The sequence below is a fragment of the Jaculus jaculus genome, chromosome 14 (genome assembly GCF_020740685.1).
Source record: "Jaculus jaculus isolate mJacJac1 chromosome 14, mJacJac1.mat.Y.cur, whole genome shotgun sequence".
NCBI classification, from domain to species: domain Eukaryota; kingdom Metazoa; phylum Chordata; class Mammalia; order Rodentia; family Dipodidae; genus Jaculus; species Jaculus jaculus.
The window spans coordinates 84,834,015-84,854,935 of NC_059115.1; the positions used below are offsets into that span (position 1 = coordinate 84,834,015).

At 39.8% G+C, this 20,921-nt stretch overlaps 1 protein-coding gene across 3 annotated transcripts in view; it reads right to left on the bottom strand.

Moving 5' to 3' along the window:
• Pde8b (phosphodiesterase 8B) overlaps window positions 1-20,921 on the bottom strand; it is a 219,756-nt gene that overhangs the window by 62,651 nt on the left and 136,184 nt on the right. For 2 of the 3 annotated variants that reach the window (XM_045133817.1, XM_004651668.2), the window contains exons 6-8: window positions 11,573-11,661; window positions 4,341-4,419; window positions 820-960 (exon numbers count right to left, since the gene is read on the bottom strand). In XM_045133817.1, coding sequence (XP_044989752.1) covers window positions 820-960; window positions 4,341-4,419; window positions 11,573-11,661 — 309 coding nt within the window. The remainder of the gene's footprint in view (window positions 1-819; window positions 961-4,340; window positions 4,420-11,572; window positions 11,662-20,921) is intronic. The other variant, XM_004651670.2, reaches the window with a different exon arrangement.

Genomic DNA, 20,921 nt, shown 5'->3' on the forward strand with positions numbered 1-20,921 from the left:
CTGTTTCTAGCCCTCTTCCTCTCATATGAAGTGGCTGGGGTATGTCTATTGCAATCAGTATGTATGGCTGGATTCTGTGACAAAAAAGTTTTTTGAGTTAGTTATAATATCCTGGCTCAAGTTTCCAATTAAAAAATAATATTGGTAATTTTTATATCTTTTTATCCCTATTAAATGGCCCCTTCCAATGAAGAAGATTCTTATCAACTACTGCACAGCAGAGAGAGAAAGGTAGAAGGAGTAACATGTAAAGCCTTAAGTATGCTCAGAAGAATGTGCACAGACAGTCCCAGTTCTCAGGACAGGGCTTCTCTGGAGGAGAGGGCTGCCAGGGAAATTCCTCCTGCATCTCAACCATCCCATCATCTCCCCAGGAGCAGCAGAAAGCGCTGAGGAAGGGGAAAGGCAGGGGACAGAGAACTGTGTGGCTATTGATCAGTGATGAGAAAAGAACAAATGACCAAATAAAGAGATCCTCCACAGTGTATATTTTCAGTCCTTCTAGCCCTTCAAATGTTAAACTGAAAAATGCACAGCAGTGCTCTGGGTAGAACCCTGCTCAAAGGTACAGTATTACTGCAATGTCAGGTGAGATATATTCATGTATAGGGAGAAGTGTCCTTCCACAAAACCATTAGCTCCTGTATCATGCTGTTGGGATCTAAAATTAACTATCCCATGAACTTTTTTGGCAAACATCAAAGATCCTAATTATGACTTTACTACAAAAGTCAATCTGAAGATTAAGACACACAAAACATCCAGGACAAAAAGCACTGGGGGAGGATGCATGGGTTATTTTTTGTCAATTCCACCCACCTTTCCCTTCTTGATGCAGGTATTGATGGTGTCCAGGAGGTCTGCCCGGTTCTTGTCACTCTTGGGCAGGTCCGCAAGTTCTTTCCCCAGGAGCTCCCCTTTGTGGTAGCCCATCATCCTCTCCAAGGCAGGGTTGACATACTGTGAGGGGGAGGGGGAGGGGCTACAGGTCAGTGTGCTCCACAGGAGGTTGATGGGGCACAGGAATCTGGAGCAGCACACCCCAGGACAATGCTCTCCAATGCAGTTGCCACTGGTCTCCTCTTTCCTTAGGCCCTTGGGGTAGAGCTTCAGTGTCTACATTCATCTGCCATCCTGGTTCTCTGGGAGAAATGGGAAGCAACTTTGGCTGGAAAAGAGCAAAAAACCTCATCTAACAGCCCTAGCCTCTGGTGGACCTTACTCACTGTCTCCTACCCCATGAAATAAAGAAACATTCTGAAGAAAAGAAAGAGGACTAGGGAAGGGGTGTGGCTCAGGGTGTATAGTGCTTGCCTGGCATATGCAAAGCCCTAGGCTGCGTGTCACAAATGCTAAAGTCAGCAGGTCTAAGCTTGTTAGTCACATTTATGCAAAGGAGTAACATGACTGCAGGTCTCTTTCTATTTACCACAATCTATTAGTCAGTGCTATAGTTGGGGGTCACTCTTGGTCTGATCTGAACAGCAAATGAAGTTAACTGGTATAGACAGGAGACAGTCCTTTCAGACTTAGGTACAGGGCAGGTGAGAACTTAGTGTCCTCTGGTACATTTGGAGGTAATCAGACACAGAGGTTTCTAGCCAAAATTTTGCCAGGGGTCCTGAAAGTTAAAGCTATTGCCTTAGCTGACTCCAAGCTCACCCACCAATTTCTTTTGAAAGAGAACAATTATCAGATGAGCAGTCAAGAGAAAGAGACAAGCAGGACAGAATGTGGGGAAATGTGAGCGCTCTGCATCTGGGTCATGGATCTTTGGGCAAAATTTCCATCCATCTGCCCTCTCAGAAATGTTCCTGCAACTAAAACATTCTCTCCCTTGCTGGGGTGATCCACCCGGAGCTGGGGGACACATAGACACTGGAGAGCTATTCCTTTGGAGCATAGCTTCTATTAACACAGTTAGTCCTGGGAGCTGATGGGATTTGGAGGATGCTTTGGCCATCAGGCCCAATGGGGGTGGCTGAAGAGAAGGAAGTCCTGGCACTATCTTCACAGATTTCCAGATCCTCCTGGCCTATCACTCCATGTGGTAGACATTGCACATCTGCACATCTCTGTCTGTTCTGGACCATGCTGTGTCTGCTTAGGAAGCCCTTCCTCATCTCTGCCTCACCAACTTCAATAACTCTCTGTCCTCCTCCAGGAAGCCCTCCTAGAACTCTACCCAAAATGAGTTAGTGCCATTCCTGAGAGCTCCCATGGACCTCTGTACACATTCTAGTGGATTGCAGTGGATTTAAATTTTTGTTTATCTCTCCTGCTGCATATTAAGGTCCTCAAAAATAAAGGATATTTTGGAGTTCCCTTTGGATACACACTGTTGGGCAAATACCTAATAAGGTAAGGGATAATATTAGAGTGTGTGCTTTTCCTTATCTGTTGGTTATGCATCATATATTTTTATATGTATATATCCTTCCTTCCCAATTTTAGTTATGGCCCTGTTTTCACACAAGGCCTCAGAATCAAGCAGGCTTACCAGGGCTTGACTCTGGAGTGAAGGCACCTAAGCTTAAGTCCTAGCTTTGCCAACTGCCAGTATCTCTGATCCTCTGTTTCTTCATCCATAGAATAGGGGTAATAACAGTACCTGACTTATAGTTTTAAGGCATCAATGAGTATGTGTAAAGTCTGGAATGTACCATGTACATATCTTAGAACAAGTGCAAATAGACCTTTGAGGTAGCTGAAGAGAAGGAGATGGTAAGTAGACAGATAGGTAATTTCCTATTTCTAAATTTTAAGTGCACCACCTGGCCTCTAAAGGGTTATACATACACAGATGCTCACATGTACTCTGCTAGAGTCTCCTGAAAGTGACACTGGTGTCAATTAAAAGCATGCTTGAGATACCCTGTCCCCAGACATCCATGAAATAAACAGGGCAGGGGTCACTGAAGTATCCTCTATTCTACTTTTCCTCCTTCCTCTTACTTTGAGTTTTATATTTCAAGTTGCTATCATATCTAATTTCAGAATGCAAGTTTCCTTCTCAATGCAGTGACCTTACTCTGTGGACACTGACTTTCCTCACACCCATTTCTTTCTGTCTATGAAAGAGGCAGGGAAGTGATTTATAACATGATGTGATACAATCACCATACTATCCATCAGGTACATGGATTTGCTAAGCACAGTGCTCGCTGTGGAGTGAAGGACTCCATTCCTGTTCAAGCAGCCATTGGTTAGATGTCAAGTGGAGAAGGTAGATAGAAGAAAGAGGCCCTTCTCATCACTACTGAAGTCACAATCCAGCTGTCCACTGTGAAGGAGGGATTGCAAATCAAGGGTGGGTCATAACCAGAACTGACAGATCAACTTTGGCTATGAGTGGGGAGATGTGGGACTTGTGTCTGGCTTTCTCTGTGGTTCGGGAGGCAGAATGGCAGACAGGTAGGCCAGAAATAGCTGGAAATATGTGGAAGCCTAAAGTTCCATTTCAAACAGCAGCAAGGAAAACAAATTCTAAAAATAAGGGAGCTAGGCAGAATGGCTTTGGAGTCAGAAAGACATGGCCATATGTTTTAGTTTTAATGCTTATTACTGGGCCTTTCCTTGGAAAAGTTCCTTGACTTTACTGGGCTTTAGTTTCCTTGTTTGTACAAGAAGGGCAATTATGCCTCTCTCATAGTGTACTGGGTAGAAATGAGATAACATAATCAAAGTGCTGGTGACAGGGACTCAGCATGGAAGACCAAAGATGTCATTGATCTGGAACGAAAGCAAGGTATGTCTGCATGTGCACTAGGGGCATCAGAAGGGATGAAGGGTGGCTTTTGCTGTGGGGCCATGGTGTGCTTTGCTAGTCATTGTCATTAGTGTTTCACTATGAAAGCAAGGGGTCCTTGGTGGCACTATAAATGGCCACCAATCAGCCAGCACTACAGTGGGCTCTCTGTACTCTCAATACTCTTTAAGAGCAGATAAAGACTGTCTACTATACAAATTTTCTTATAAACACACCAGTACAAAACTGCTTTATAATTAGCATACCGATGCAAGCAAATAAAGATCTTTGAATAGTCTGTTCCCATTGACATGTAAAAGCATTTACAGTTCTGGTTTATAGATGGCCCAAAGAACATTACCCTACCTCTGTGAAACATAGGTTCTGATCTAAATTAATTATTTTTGCTTTTTTTGAAAAAATATCTAATTCTTATTCAAGTCTTTCAGCATTCTTCACACACTTTGGTTTTCCTTTCATCAAATAAAATTTGCTAATATATAAGAATTATGGGAAAGCCCTTGAAAAGGGTAGCTAAAGCTTGACTGATTCTGTTTTGATATTTAATGACATGAAGTATTTCTTTCCATACCTGAATCACATGGTCATCGCTTGTTATTTCTATGGCTTCATGACAGTGGTCTAATGCTGTAAACACTGAATTACAGGCCCTGAAAGATGCAAAATATTAGTGGTAATTTTTTTATAAAAATAATTTGAACTTTATATGTTAATTTAACAAAGTAAATAGATCCCAGATTCATTGGAACTGTGTACAATTTAATTTGTTATTGTTATGGTCTAACTATTGGTATGCCCTTAATATTCTTACATATGAATCCATTGCCCAGTGTGATAGGAGTAAAAGGAAAATGATGGCATTACAAAGACTGTACTCTCATGAATGGGATTAGTACCTATATTAAAGCTCAGGTGAACTCTATTGCTCCTTCTCCCATGCAAGCACATAGGAAGCTGTTTTCCATGAGGAATGAGCTCTTACTAAACTACCCATCCTGCCCACACTTTAATCTTGGATTTTCTAATATCAGAACTGAGTAATAATTGTGTTATTTATTTTTTGTTGCTACAGGAACCCAGACTATGATAGATATCATGCTTGGAAAGCAAAGTAGTCTTTCAAACTCCATTCACCAATCATATATATATATATATATATATATATATGATTGGTGAATATCTCCACTCAGATTTGGCTGAATTAACCATAATTCAGCCAAATCTGAGTGGTCTGTGTGTACAAAAAACCAAAGATGAAAACAAGACTATCTGTTATGCCCCATTCTTTCTGTGTTAATAAGGTTCTATTTTCTTCACACCCATGATCATAGAGAAGGTCAAGTTCTCCACCATTGGAAGATGTAATCATGCCCAGCTTGTTCTTTTGCAATAGATACAGAAACATTTGTTTTTACTTTCTCACTTTTTGTGACACCTCCAATCCCCCACTGCCATGAAGAAAGGCAAATATGGCAGACAGAATTGCCTTTTCCCAGTTCTTTCACACTTGTGCAATCTTCCAGGTGTTTCTTTTCTTGGTGACCTTCCCTGTATCTTTGGGATGTTTGAAATCACAATCCAGTTTTCATCATTGCAATTTCAAGTAGCTTATATATCTAAAGCAACTGCAAATACAGTAGGTATTTACTATCCAACACAGCAATTATATAGCTACAGCTCAGCTATTTATACTGTTTATTTATACTCAGCAAAGGCTTTCTTATTGTGAACTAAAGTTCACCTACTTCCAGCAATGCTGAATGGATTGATAAAGCTCCTGTGGTCACAGAGAAATGGGATATTACAAGTCAGAGCCAAATTACTTTGGGCTACCTTTAGCCCCTCAATAGCCATTTATTGCCCACCTCTATGTCTGACCTAACATCCTGGTGATTATCAGTTGATCTGGTCTAATCCTTTTTGGAATGCAAGAACAGACCCCCAGCTTCCACCAAACCAAGGGCTAAGAATTTCATCAGATAGCATCTGAGGCCTATGACGGAAATTTCCTCCCTCCCCCTTTTGCTGTATCCTGATGGTTATTCAATGTATCTGAAAAGTGCCTTGATTTATGATTTTTCTTTGTTCTGTAACTATAAGACCTTCATGAAATTGTTAACACATTGGAACATGGAATTTGGGTAACCTAAATCTATGTTCCACCATAGTCACTCATATTTGGCTCTCTTATCCCTATCCCCACTGAGGTGGCAGCTATGTCTTTTGTGTCGACATTACATAGTACAAAGAAGAAAAGAATGGAAAATGTTGATTTACTGTATTGATACTCTTATATAGCAAACTTACAACGTTATTTTTTCCACTCATTAAGGGACTGTAACTTTGCTATCTTTTTCATCTGTTTATAAGGGAAAAAAGTATAAGCAATAGGAGGAAATCTGTATTTCTCCACTTATAGGATCTTGGGTAACTTTTTTTGGTTTCCTCATCTAAAAAACAAGTATAAGAATATGAATTTTGAAAACAGAATATGAATTTCATATTTTTTGTAATGATTAGAACAGATGGTTTATTCAAACATTTCTCAAAGTGCCTGAGGCCATAGTGTATAAGATTCCAACATGTGGTTACTGTTACTATTTGTAAGATGACACAGCAATATTTCTTTGTTCTCTAAGGCTTGTAAAAAACCTTTAATGAAAAGAAAAATGAATCGCAACCTATCTTTTTCCATGAGTCTACCAGAAATGTCAAACCAACCACTGTACTCAGCAAAGTAACCTGTAGGCAATTGGAAGGGAATTAGCTCACTGAAGAAGGAATTTTGTTTCTCCAGCTGAAGAGATGAGGTGACCTGTGTAAAGATGCAGACAGCAAACCATCCACCCTATGGTGGGCAGGGCAGAGGACACAGCTAGGCTGATTCCACTGACATTCCTGAGCCCTGCAGGCCATTTCCTTATTTAATTGCCTTTATCCGCAGAAGTGGAACTCTACACTGTCTTATATCCATCATTGCATTTGTAAGGATGATCATGTAATATAATAAAAAAAAAAGAGTAGATGCTAATATTGTTGCCACCATCATCACTGCACTGCATCTTGCGAGGCAAGCAGGAGCCAGGCTTATCAAATGTACTTTCCAGGCACCTGGTCCAGATCAAGCTCAGCTTCACAGGAAAGCAATTCCAGGTACTAACTGCCTTTCAGAAGTGATTTGTGGAGAAACATACCCTAAATGGGCTAATTTGTCAAACTCTAGAGCTAGATAATTAAGTTCTAATTAACACATCTTATCAGATGATAAATTTCTCTCATGCATCAGTATTTTCTCTAAGGTACCTGTGTATCTCAGACTCAAGTGTGGAAGCAGGTACATCTGGAATTCTCATTTTGTATCTATTCAAGAGGTGACTTTTATAGATATGTAAGTTCTCAGATAATACCTCAAAATTGAGCTATTAACAATCCCTTTCATATTTATCTACAAAGCATAGGATCTTCAGTAGGTCTAATGCCCAACAGAACATAGGGAATCCTCGCCCTGACAGTGGGCTTGAAAAGACACTGAAAGGAACTGAATGTTCTTCCCCTTCCACCCCTAAAGGGATAAGGATGACCCACTAGGCTTTCAACTTCTGTTGGTTGATGATTTTATTTAGAGAAACCTGCAGCAAAATGGGCCAATCAATTTGAGTTATGTTCCCTGAGTTTCGGAACCTAATTGCTTGTATTAATTATTCACACTCTCAGGCAGAAGAACTATAGCCTTATTAATTTGCTGCTCTTGAGAACCATATAACTGTATCTCAAATGTCTTTATTTTTCATCCTTCAGGTTAGACGTTGGAAACTTGGAAAAAAGAAACACAAGGGAAAGAGAGAGATAACATGGGGTGCATGGGAAATAGGACCATATTCTCTGAAACTAAAAGGTTCAGAGGGAAAAAGCAAATATGATACTGGTCCAGATAGAAAGTCTATGAATGGCATAGTGCTATGATGTGATGCAAAGTGAAAAGCAAGATGCCTATTTGCACTCCAGAACCATTGACAATATCTAGGGTGGCTGGGATCATATCATTTCCACCCCTGGCTCAATTGTGCCTGGGATGGACATGTGATCTCTTTCATCTTGTCAAAATACTCTTCATTTGGACTTTAAATACAACACATGCACTCTCACACACACAAGCATGCACTGAGGCTAACCAGAAGAAAGACAGAGCTGGGCAAAGTGCTGTCTCATAGGAGAGAACTATGACCACAAGTCTACATTTGAGGTTGAGAAGAAGCAGAGCAGACAGTGGGCCAGACAGAGATCACAGGCTTCCTTGGTGGTACTCCATCGGGGGCAAGGACACAGGAGGGTTAATTATTTTAAGTGTTCAGAGCTCTGTGTCCACTGCTGCCCTCAGTGGGTACCACACAGAACCCATATGTTGATAGATGCTTCACAAATGTGTTCATATTGAGACAGGCAGTGTTCCATGGAACAGAGTTTTGCCCATGAGAAACTTTGATTCTTTCTAAAATTAAAGACTGGAATAAAATGAACATGACTTCAGTGCAACTCCTAGACTGACATGATTGAACAAAAAGCTGGAAGTGCATTAGTATAAACTAACTAACTTATAAGTTGCTAAATTATTATCTTGATTTTAGATAACAATGTCTTTTCATGACAAAGTGGCCTAAAGAAAATTAGAAGAAATAGGGCTGGAGAGATGGCTTAGTGGTTAAGCGCTTGCCTGTGAAGCCTAAGGACCCCAGTTCGAGGCTCAGTTCCCCAGGTCCCACATTAGCCAGATGCACAAGGGGGCGCACACGTCTGGAGTTCATTTGCAGAGGCTGGAAGCCCTGGCGCGCCCATTCTCTCTCTCTCCCTCTATCTGTCTTTCTCTCTGTGTCTGTCACTCTCAAATAAAAAAAAAAAAAATTAAAAAAAAAAGAAAAGAAAATTAGAAGAAATAAATGGTCACCATTTAACTTGGATCATCCTAGACACTCTGCATTTCATGAACTTGGCCCAGCAGAGTAATTCATCAAATATACACAGAAATGTGATGAGGCCTTACATCTTTAAAACAATATTACACATGGAAAAATCTTAAAAATTAAATCTCATCTTCTTGCTTGATCAGATCAGACTAGAATGTTCCTTTGTTTTAAGTAATGATAGTCACCATGCATGAAGTCCTGGGCAGAAGTGTCCACTTTTAACATTCACATCACCCTGCAGCACAAACTGTGTCCTTGTCAAATGACCGTGATGTTACATATTTAGCTGCAGCTGGGGGCAGGATTGTAGGGGAAAACATTACATAATTAGACTATAATTTCTGGCATTGTATAATAAAGAGCTCATTTCCCAGTCTGTAGAGAATGACAGTTGCTCACCTGCCTCGAGGTGCAAGTAGATGCTCTAGATGTCCCTGAATGCCCTAAAGAGCTAGAGAAAGGTCATGATCTAGATCACTGTTCCCCCATCTGCTGGGCCCAGGGAGATTCAAGTCATACACATGGACACACAATCCAAAATGGAGCAAACTGAGGTAAGGTAGAGGCAGAACTCATAAAAGGAAATAGTGTAGGCAGATGTAGAAGGAAAAAGGATCAGAGAACAAGGCAAGCCTGGTTAAGTCCTGGGTTAAGTCCACTTACCACCTTCACACTGATTTATATGAAAAACAAGACCTTTATCCTTATGACCTCAACATTGGGTCCAGCTCAACCAACCAATTCCAGGGAGGAAAAGGGTGAAACATAGCAATGCTAACATAGTGTTAGGTACCTGGAGGCTTAAACAGTTATAAACTTGATGAAACTTGTAGTTTATAGCATACCGGACTAAGCACATTACAGTAGCACAATAATTCAAACATTGTGTTGGATGAGATGTTTGTTTCAAATTGCCAGGCCTGCCTATGCCCTCCCTGATCATCATCATCAAGGCACCCTGAACTTTTAGTGCCCAATATCTGCAGAATCCTAATCAGGGCACTTTCTGGTATTTAACATGGGCAATCACTTTTACTGTGGCTTAAGGAAGAGATTCAAAATAAAATAAAGGTGTTGCCAGCCACAATAATAAAGTGTTAAGCTGTCTACATTTTATTATGGATAACAAAATAATAAACAGTAAAAGACTATAATGAAATCTCTTTCTTATTTTATTTACTGCAAAAACATCCAAAGTAAAAGTATTAAGTCACTTTACCCTCAATAAAATCCACCAAGGATCCCAGGAATATGAACAATTAATGTACATTATCAAAAACTATAAATTACTGAAGTAAAGTGAATGTAATTTTCTAGGTAAATTTTATGAAGCTCTCTAAAGTTGATATACGGATAAAGGGAAGCCAAGAGATTTGACTTACTTAAATATTCAAAATGTTTTTGGTGCTATCCCTCACTGAAGGTTTTGAAATATCAAAATTCCTACTGGTTTGACAATCTTTAAGTACTTTTCCATCTAATAAGGTAACTATTTACCTTGACACTTCATTTCTTAAAGTTTTCTAATCCCCGAAAAGTGACTCTTCAAACCAAGGGGAACTTGCTTCTATGGGACTATGCCAAACTAGTTTGCTTCCCAGAAAAAGAGAAAAATTAAGTTTAGAAATGGTTTTGTCAGACAGGTATGGTGGCATATGCCTTTAATCCCAGAATTTATGAGCCTGAAGTAAGAGGAGAGCCATGAGTTAGAGGCCAGCCTGGGATACATTAAGACACTACCTTCAAAAAAGTGGTTTTGTTATGTTTGAATGTAAAATAAGTAACGAGAATAACAAGTATTAGCATTAGAAGGAGATACTATCTTGGTCTTTTGCACTGGGCATGAGGTATGTCTCAGTTGGTCAGAGAGAGATGATATGCAGAGACTTTCTTAAGTGTCCGAATGATGCTCGGGACTGGCCCTCCCATGGAGCCCAGGGTGGTGACAAGCCCTCTCCTGGCCACATTCTCTTGTTTGAAGAGGGCAGGCTGAAGAAATCAGGGAATGTTAAGCAGAGCCAAACCAGAAAAGCTCTATAGACCTTGTACTCCAAGAGAGCCCAGAAGCAAAACATGCTGACCAATTGCAGATATTAAGAGAACCATTGAGAACACTCTACATAGGCAAAGAGACCTAAACCTAAGATTGTTTTCTTGAAAATAGAACATGCATACTGAGGCCACAAACAGACTCCATGGAGTTATTTCATGGTAATTATTATAGTTAGCACAATAAACATACCTATTGGTTTGACTCTACTATTGTTATTCCCATCTAGGAATTTATAAATGTTGAAACTTGTAAGTAGAAAATTATCTTCAAAGGCTGCTCTAATCTCAATCCAGTTATACAAAAATTGAGGAGGACTTTTCCTAGGTTATGATTTTAAAACTGCTGTTAAATAGTGGAAAATATTGTCAAAAGAAACTTTGTTTTCCATTATATCAAGGGACCCACAGTTAAGGTACTTCTGTTGGCCAGCTGCCATTACCTGTTAAGCAGTTTCAAAAAACCCTGGGCTGGAGGGATGGCTTAGTGGTTAAGGCATTTGCAAAGCCAAAAGACCCAGGTTCGATTCCCCAGGGCCCATGTTAGCCAGATGCACAGGGGCGTGCACACATCTGAAGTTCATTTGCAGTGGCTGGAGGCCCTGGCACACACATTCTCTCACTCTCCCTCTTTTGCTATCAAATAATAATAACAACAACAACAAAAATAATAATAATAATAATAATAAAAACCCTAACCCTAGCCCTATGAACATTAGCCTGTCAACAGATAAAATTTTCTAAAAAATTGTTAACCTCAAGGTACCATATTCTGTCTTATTTTGTAACTTACCTTAATTTGAACTGTGAGCGAACTTCCCCGTGTTCTATTTGAATCAGTTCATTATAGCAAGCAATTATGCTACTATTCTCCATAAATCTCTGAAAAGAAAGCAAAGATAATACATAAGACATCTCCAATTTCTTAGAGAGTCAAATGGAGAAACGGAACAGTTGTTCCTACCCCAAGATATTTCTGTTATGCAAGACATCACATAGATAGGGCAGCATGAAACAGAAAAGTTGTCAAGGAGTTTGAAATGTGTCTTTAGATGTATGAGGACAGAACAGTAGATGCATTCAGCTCGCTTCTCACAGAGGTGATATAAACTCCACTGTTAGGAATCATAGGAAATATTCAAGAGCACAGCATGCCTCCTCAACTGTGTTAATCTCCAAAGCATTTTGCTTCATACTGTATCTGTAACAATCACCTGAAACTCAGTGCTCAACATATTCAGCATGTAACATACCATCAATGAATTTTTTTTTTTTTTTTTTTGGTGTGTATGTTGGGGGAAGACGTGCCTTTGCTTCTTTCTGAATCTTCCAAGTGCCCAATGTAGAGCTCATTTAAAGTGTTAGTGAGCTCAACAAGATAGTCAAATGAAAACTTGGGCAAAGGACTTGAGTAGAGACTTCTCTATGAAAACATACAAACGGCCAATAAACACACAAGAAGATGCTCAACCTTATTAGCCACTAAGGAAATGCAAATCAAGTACTGGAGAGATGGCTCAGAGGTTAATTAAGGTGCTTGCCTGTAAAGCCTAATGATCCAGATCCAATTCCCCAGTGCCCACGTAAAGCCAGATGCATAAAGTGGCACACACATTTGGAATTCCTTTGCAGCCCGTAGAGGTCCTGGAGCACCTATTCTCTCTGACTCTCTCTCTGCTTTCAAATAAATAAATAAAATGTTAAAAAAGAAATGCAAATCAAGAAACTAATACAAGGCTGGGAAACTAGTTCAGTGTTTAAAGGTCCTTGCTAGCAAAACTTGAGAGCTTAGCACCCACATAAAACCAAGTGCAGAAAGTGGTGTATATGATGTCTGGCATTTGTTTTCGGGAAAGAGATGCTGGCATATCCATAGAAAGACAGACAGCCATTGTGAAAATCAGGGTGGAGGTTTCTGAGACAGCTAAAAAGAGATTTACCATATGACTCAGCTATACCACTCCTCAGCATATATCCTAAGGACTCGCCTCACTACCTTAGAGACACTTGTTCAACCATGCTTATTGCTGCTCTATTCACAAGAGCTAGGAAATGGAACCAGCCTAGATGTCCCTCAACTGATGAGTGGATAATGAAGATGTGGCACATTTATATAATGGAGTTCTACTCAGCAGTAAGGAAAAATGAAATTATGAAATTTGTAGGAAAATGGATGGATCTGGAAAGGATTATACTTAATGATGTAACCCAGGCCCAGAAAGCCAAACGTCACATGTTCTTTCTCATATGTGGATCCTAGCTACAAATGATTGGACTTCTATGTGAGTTGGAATAAACCTCATTAGCAGAGGCCAGTAAACTAGAAAAGGGATATAAAGGGAATAGAAAGGGAGGGAGTGGGGGACTTAATAGGATGGTATTGTATATATGTAAGTAGAAGAATAGGTTAATGGGGGTGGAAAGGCCTAAGTGATGTCTGGGAAGAGGTTGAGTAAAGGAAAGGTGGGGTTAAGGCTGATCAAAATCTAAGAGGGCATGAATAAGTCATATGGAAACCTACATTTTTAGACAATGTAACACTCAGAAGCCATAGATTGTTACTAGAAAATTTCAGTACCAGGGATGGTTTACCTTCCAGTGAGTTGTTGGCAAGGGAGGTCACTGATACCTCCAAAACATTACAGGCCATTGCTGAGGCTCTTGATTTCCCATCAGGAAGAGATGGCAAGACCCTATTACTGAAGACTCCACATACTTGGGCTACTAGGTCACTGAGAAATCCTGCTGGAGCTGAGCTGAAAGCCTCCTCTTTATAGACTAGCTGACAGAAAGCTGGAAAATGTTATGCTGCATTCAGTTCAATGGGAGAGAAATACTCACCAGTGGAAATACTCAATAGTGGACACTGCAAGCCTTAACTTTGGCCAGCCAGGCCAAATGAGTCAGCAGGTGCAATAGTTGTGATAGCTTGACCCTACATTTAAAAACCACATGACTTTTAAATTGCTTGGTAAAAAAGTATATAATTTTAATTGATGCTTTCCAAATTATGTAATGATTAAAAATAAGTCATTAGTAACTATACCTAATATTTTCTCTTTTGCTTAGGCTTTAAACAAATAGTGGTATAGGACAAGTCTAGCTGCTGCTTTTCTTAAATTTCACTTAAAATGTAGAGATTTTGGTAACATAACAATAATGAGATCCTAAGTTTCTGCTAAGGCTGTTTCTCTACAAATTTCCAATAATAAGATGGTTAATTGAGTCTCTGAAGCTAGACTACTTGCTTCTTTGTCATTGGGTAATAAGATTAATCAATTTGGTGTAGTCTTTCTTAATGATTTTATTAAAAAGATGGTTAACTATGGGTTGAGATGAGATGATTGAAGGAACTAGGCAGGAATTTTTTAATGTTGGACATAGAAAGCTTGTTAAATGTGTGTTTTCTTTTTGAGTGGAACTTAGATCAAAATGTTAAAATATGTGGATGAAAGTGTGTGTATGTAGAAAGAATATCGGAGAGCTAAAAAGACCAAGTTGTGACAAAAATTAATTTCCTTTTATAAGGAACTGAAAGTTAATTTTCAGGCTAAACATAAACATCATGCCTAAAATTAAGGATTTTTTTTTCAGTTGCTAACAGATTCTTAAAGAGGCTCTGAAAGTTTCATATAGGGACACAGACAATCTAAATTCAGCTTACATTAGACACAGGTGAGGTCCTATGCTAGGTGGGTCACAAAGTCATAAGCACAGATGTAATTCATATTCTTTGACGGTCTAACCAGGTTAGACTCAGACAGGATTCTATCACCTTGTGTACTATAAATGGGTAAAATAAATTTCCTACATAAAAACAAATAAACAACTTCAACATAAGGTAAGAAATATCAGGTTGCTTATCTCTCTGCTCTGTCATTTACTTTTGCTCTTGCTTACTGTTATATGCTATTTAAAGCTATGGCGACCTAGACTCTAGAAAAAGGGATGGTGTCCCCTTTATTTTAGATCCTATACAAATTTAAGCCATGTGTCCTCCAGACTCTGTTCAGAAACAAAATGGCCAATTGTATCTGACAAGAAAAAGGGAATGACAAACAGCATATAACTTTGATTCTCTTTATATAGTCCCTCTCTTTTAAACACCTAAAGTCACCTCTGTCAGATAAAACTTACTAGACATAAATGATCAAATGGGTAAACTGAGTCAAGGTATTTGGTCAAGTTACAAACTTCTTATGTAAGACAAACATCAGTCTTACCTAAAGTGTATATGAAGGTAAAAATAGATATGATAAAAAGGTATCAAGTAAAAGATACCTCTTATCTATCTCTACCTCTCTCAAATATCAACAAAGGGTAGGATTCCTATATTTAAGGTAATTAAACCAGAGATTCCTTCAAAACAATAACAACCCTTTAGTTCCAAACATTCACAGACCAGGGAGAACTCATATCCCAGGGGAGAAGAAAAAGGGGTGCCATGTTGTAAGGCAGATGCAAAAGGCTAGGGGAAAGGTCCAGAGGAACCCAAGCTTGGAATCTGGCCTTGTAGGATGAGCATGGATATCTTATCTTGGACCTTCCTTGCTTCGGGAGGAACACTGACTACACTATGTCCCCCCACCTTTTTTTGAGGTAGGGTCTCACTCTGGCTCGGGCTGACCTAGAATTCACTATGTAGTCTCAGGGTGGCCTCAAACACATGGCAATCCTCCTACCTCTGCTTCCTGAGTGCTGGGATTAAAGGCGTGCGCCACCATGCCCAGCTGTGGCCCCTTTTGATTGGGGAGAAAACAGGAAAATTTGGGTTAGGACTCCCATAGAAAGGAGATTTAAAAACCCTAATTTCAGCTGAGCATGGTAGTGCATGCCTTTGATCCCAACCCTCAGGAGGATGAAATAGGAAGATCACTGGATTTGAGGCCACCTTGAGATTACATAGTGAATTTCAGGTCAGCCTAGGCTAGAGTGAGACCAAACCTCAGAAAAACAAAACAAAACAAAACAAAACAAGAGCCGGGCATGGTGGTGCATGCCTTTAATCCCAGCATTCAGGAGGCAGAGGCAGGAGGATCATCAAGACTTCAAGGCCACCCTGAGACTACATAGTGAATTCCAGGTCAGCCTGAGCTAGAGTGAGACCCTTCCTCAAAAAACCAAAACAAAATAAAATAAAATAAAATAACAAACCCTAATTTCTTCTCCTAAATCCTCCAACAAGAAGATTCTAGACAGGATGGGGCATAACATGACTCTAGATTCATCTTTCTCTTTCCTCCACTTTGTTTCAGATGGGACAATTAGCTTCCAAGATACCCCAAAAGTCTCTGATAAGACTGTCTCCTTAAAATCTGTGCTCATAGTCCCCAGACAATTAGCCTGTCTAGTTCTGGAAAGTGCTGCATGAGCTACCAGGGGAAAGTGAACAACAACAGTCTGAGCAACCAGAGGTTTAAGCTACTCAGAAGCAAACATCCTGACAGGATGTACATACCATTGCAATAGTGGAATACAGGCTTGGTGGGTAACCAATAGCTTTCTGATTGGCTAAGAGATCAGCTCAGTGTAAAGGAACCCATATCTAGAACTGGGAACCAAATCAGAATCCTATGGAGACAAAGATTATGTTCTCTAGTGTCAAGCTCTCACTAGTCTTTGGCTAAAAGAGGGATTATATACATCCAATTCTCCCTAAATTAATAATGATTATCCCATTTAAACTATGCTGACTTCACTCTCCGTTGGAGAAATTGTTGTTCTTTTTCAGACGGTAGCCAGACCAGAGGAGATAAACTACTCCTCCCACTTCAGCCAAGCCGCAGCTGCATCCACAGTGGAATGGGGAGATGAGCAACAGTGCTGCTTCCATGCTGTTCCTGACAATCATCACCAGAGTGAAGGAAACAGACCTTGAGGACACTCAACACCTACCAAAGCAGAGATCTAGAGGCTCCTAAGAACACATCACTGAAGCAGACTTAAAACTCACCCACCACAGCTCAGGGAATTTTGTGGAAGAGGGGGCAGAAAGACTGTAAGAGCCACGGGTAAGAGACATGCCCAAAGGCATTCCTTCCCCAAACCCCTGCAAAAATAAATAAATAAATAAAATAAAATAAAAAAATGACTGCTCCTACAATGCATAACCTGCAACCCCTTAGGGAATACCTGCAATCCCACTGAGGGTCCCTAGTGGAATGGGAACAGGGACAAGGGAAAGAGGGTACCAACACATGATGTATCCACATAATATATGTTGACAGTAATAGTAATAAAGTGTAAAAAAATCTGGGCTCAGTTAGATAATACAGGGAGAACAGGAATTGCCCAGTACTTTTCTCCAGAGACTTAAGGAGACAATTAGAAAACACAGTAATGTAACTCCAGATACCACGGAGGAGGAAATTCTTAAAGATAAATTTTGAACTCAGCCAATACCTGGTGTTCATAAGAAACTACAAAAATTGGTAGATGAATAAGATAAGAGTTTAAAACAGTTGCTCCAGGTGGCAACTTCTGTTTATTATAATCAGGGAGCCAAGTTATAAAAGAGAGACCAGAAAGGGAGTAATTAAAAATAAGGATAAACATCACCAGGAGTTCATAAAGGCAATTAAGGTTCAGGGAAGTGCCCCTCCATTGAAACATTAAATTGGAAAAACTATAAAATATGTTGACCTGATGCCAAGGTTTTAACCAATAGAGAAACTGTGTCCTTCACTTCATGACATCAATTTGTTGATGATTTAAGGGATATAAAAACTGGCTTTAAAGCCAGGCGTGGTGGCGCACGCCTTTAATCCCAGCACTCGGGAGGCAGAGGTAGGAGGATCGCCATGAGTTCGAGGCTACCCTGAGACTACAGAGTTAATTCCAGGTCAGCCTGGACCAGAGTGACACCCTACCTTGAAAACCCCCCCCAAAAAAAAACTGGCTTTAAGATTCTCAGTAAATTAAATTATGTTCCTCTATTTGTCTAAGTTTTTTTTTTTTGTTGTTGTTGTTTTTGAGGTAGGGTCTCACTCTAGCCCAGGCTGACCTGGAATTCACTATGTAGTCTCAGGGTGGCCTCGAACTCACGGCAATCCTCCTACCTCTGCCTCCCAAGTGCTGGGATTAAAGGCGTGCGTCACCATGCCTGGCGATTGTCTAAGTTTTAACTATTGGCAAAACTAAGTCTTAAGATAAAGGTTCATGTGTAAGTGTTTAATTTCCAAAGATGCGGTACTCATACATAAAGACATTGTGACTTTAAGGATAGCTCCTGTTTTATTTATGCTAATTCTATCAAATGGTCATCCTTATGGTTTATTCATTTAGGTTTAAGTGATTCAAATTCAGTCCCTGTAATCTTTATCCTCCTGTTCAGTAAGATATGTTGGGGTAGCTTGCCTATCAATTTTATTTATCAATCTTAAGTCATGGGTAAGACATAAAACTGTTTTATGTTAATAAAAATTTCTATTATACATAAAATCAATTGCTATCCAAGATTAAATGAAAAACAATTGTTGTCAAGTAGTGTTTTCCCTTTCAAAACAGAGTTGTCAAGGGTTGTATAAAAGCTTAGCTGTTTGGCTCAACAATGACCACATTCTGCTCTATCATATGTAAAGTAACTATCTCATTTCTGGCATCTCAAGTCCAGTGCTTATAACAAAACTAACTCACAAGACATATGCCCTGCTTTAGGGTATAGCCTCAAGCTCAAACAATGGTCCTCGTCTGAGAGAAATAATTTCAACTCTGTGGTTCTGTTTCCCTCGTTCACTGGGTAATTGGTACCCACACAGGTATCTGGACTAATCAAAGATGTTTTCCAACACAGGTGCCAAGACTTTATACTGTCTTACTTGTCTTTTTTTTTTTTTTTTTTGAGGTAGGGTCTCACTCTGGTCCAGGCTGACCTGGAATTAACTATGTAGACTCAGGGTGGCCTTGAACTCACAATAATCCTCCTACCTCTGCCTCTCGAGTGCTGGGATTAAAGGCAGGCGCTACCACGTCCGGCTCTGTCTTACTTGTCTTTTTTACTGACAATTTTTAGGTTAAATTAATTGGTTTTAGATTTGTATTGTTGTCAAGACTGGTAACAGGTTCTACCTGAATTTATACCTATTGGATATTCATAGGATAAGCTATGTCTACTTTCTATGCTGCAAATATGGTCTAGGCCATCACAGGATAACTAAACCTAGAGGTTAGAAAAAGTAACTTTAAAAGTTTGTGTCATTTTTTAACTGCATAGGATTTACTAATAAAATGTGCTACATATGTACACCCTTCAAGGTTGGTCCCGACCCCAGGTCATGATGCCACTGCAGATGATGAGACACTTCTATACTGGCCCCCTGGTAAGCCACTTGTCTTCCTGATCAGGGAGGATATGGAGACCCAGAAACAAAAAAAAAACTGGTGTACAATCTGAAACAGGAAAGTCACAACTGAGGAAAAATCAGCCCTCTTGGTTTCCCAAAGAAGGGAAAACTATTTGGCCAGCGCAGCCCGGACTCATCCTAACAGACAACATTAGTATTGGAGAAGCTATAGGGCTGCTCCTGGGTCCCAAAATCTCCTTCAGAGGGCAATTAATGACCTCCAAAATTAAACCTTGATTAAATGTTGGCTATCTGCTTGGTCTTAAACATCCCGAGAGAAATATATAACCAAAGATAAAGGAATATCGCAAATATTATATGAAAGGCCTATGAAGTAACACAACAAGAGCTTTCCAAGAGAAGAAACAAGCAGTGCCTTTAAGATGTGTTGTTCCCATCTCAAATAGTTCTAATTCTACAATAAGGAAAAACAATCATAGATGTCAAAATGGTTCTTTACAAATCTAAAATATACATGAATGACTCTGACCAAGGGTTCTTTAATTCAGAACACTTCATTATACTGGGAACAATGGTGAAACTCTTCTAACTTGTGCCAGGACATCATTAACTAAGTCCTGAGGCCAAAAACATATAGTACAGCCCCTACTGGCACCCAATGGCTCTATGGTACCAACCTTTTGCCCTGGCTACCCTCAGGACAAATTAAGAAGAGTATACTCTAGAAGGATATTATACAACATATTCACCATAATCAAGGTTAAATGTTGTGTATATATTTCTGATAACTCTGCTAATATCTCTTCTGTTTACAAGCCATACAGAAACAGATTCAGACCATGTCAGATACTACTGTGCCATTCAGTGAACAGTTGTAGGAGAAAACTTCAGCCAACTCATGCTCAGGTGGTCCTGAGACAACTCAACTCCATTTACCTGGGTTCCCTCAAATGTTCCCCTAGGAGGCTGTGGTAGTTTGAATAGATGGCCCCCAATATATTCAGTTCTTTATTGTTTGTAGTTTGCATCTGCAGCCACCTGGCTGGAGGTAGTATCACTGGGTAGATCTTAAGGTGTGGTGGTGAGTTTCAGATTTCAATCTAAAAATATGTAAAGTGCGCCTAGCTGGAGTTCCTGAAGTGTGCTGTGTAGCTTTTGGCTTGTGCTTCTCTCTCTCTCTGCTTGGACCTGTGAAGGCAGGCCAGCTTCTTCTGCCTTTTATGGAACTTAACCTGGATCTGTAAGGTTCAATAAATATCCCTTCCTCCATAACTGTGCCTGTTCTGGAAGTTCATCTCAGTGAACCTGAAGCTGTCTGCTACAGAGGCCTAGAAGTCCACAAGAAGGAAAATCCTAAAGAAAACCAGTTTGCTGTGTGCTCATTTCTCATTAACTCCTTATTTTTATTCTTTCTCTCCAATATTTGCTTCCAAGACTATGTATCTGTACTCCATCAGTACACTTTTGGGGTCCTTTAGAATAGTTCCCCTCTCTGGGAGAGACTCTCTAACTACCATAGTTCTATACCCACGCTCAGCTATTGCTCCTGTCCTCTAACAGCAGTGAGAGTGTCTTTTCATGAGAGAGGGGAATGAGAAGAAGTACAGTTAGGGTGACTGAATCCCTGGAAGTAAAAAAATAAAATAAAATAAAATTTTAAAAAGCAGGAATGTCTATACTTGGTAGAAATCAAAGATAATCTGATATTATCTCTTGCCTACTTCCTTAGACCTGTTTTTCCACAGACAACCAAAATCCCTCCTGGGAGGGAGGTCTTTCATAGGATTTAAACATTGTGGTTGAACAAATTCAGCTCCTGGAACTTGGTGTCAGGACCTG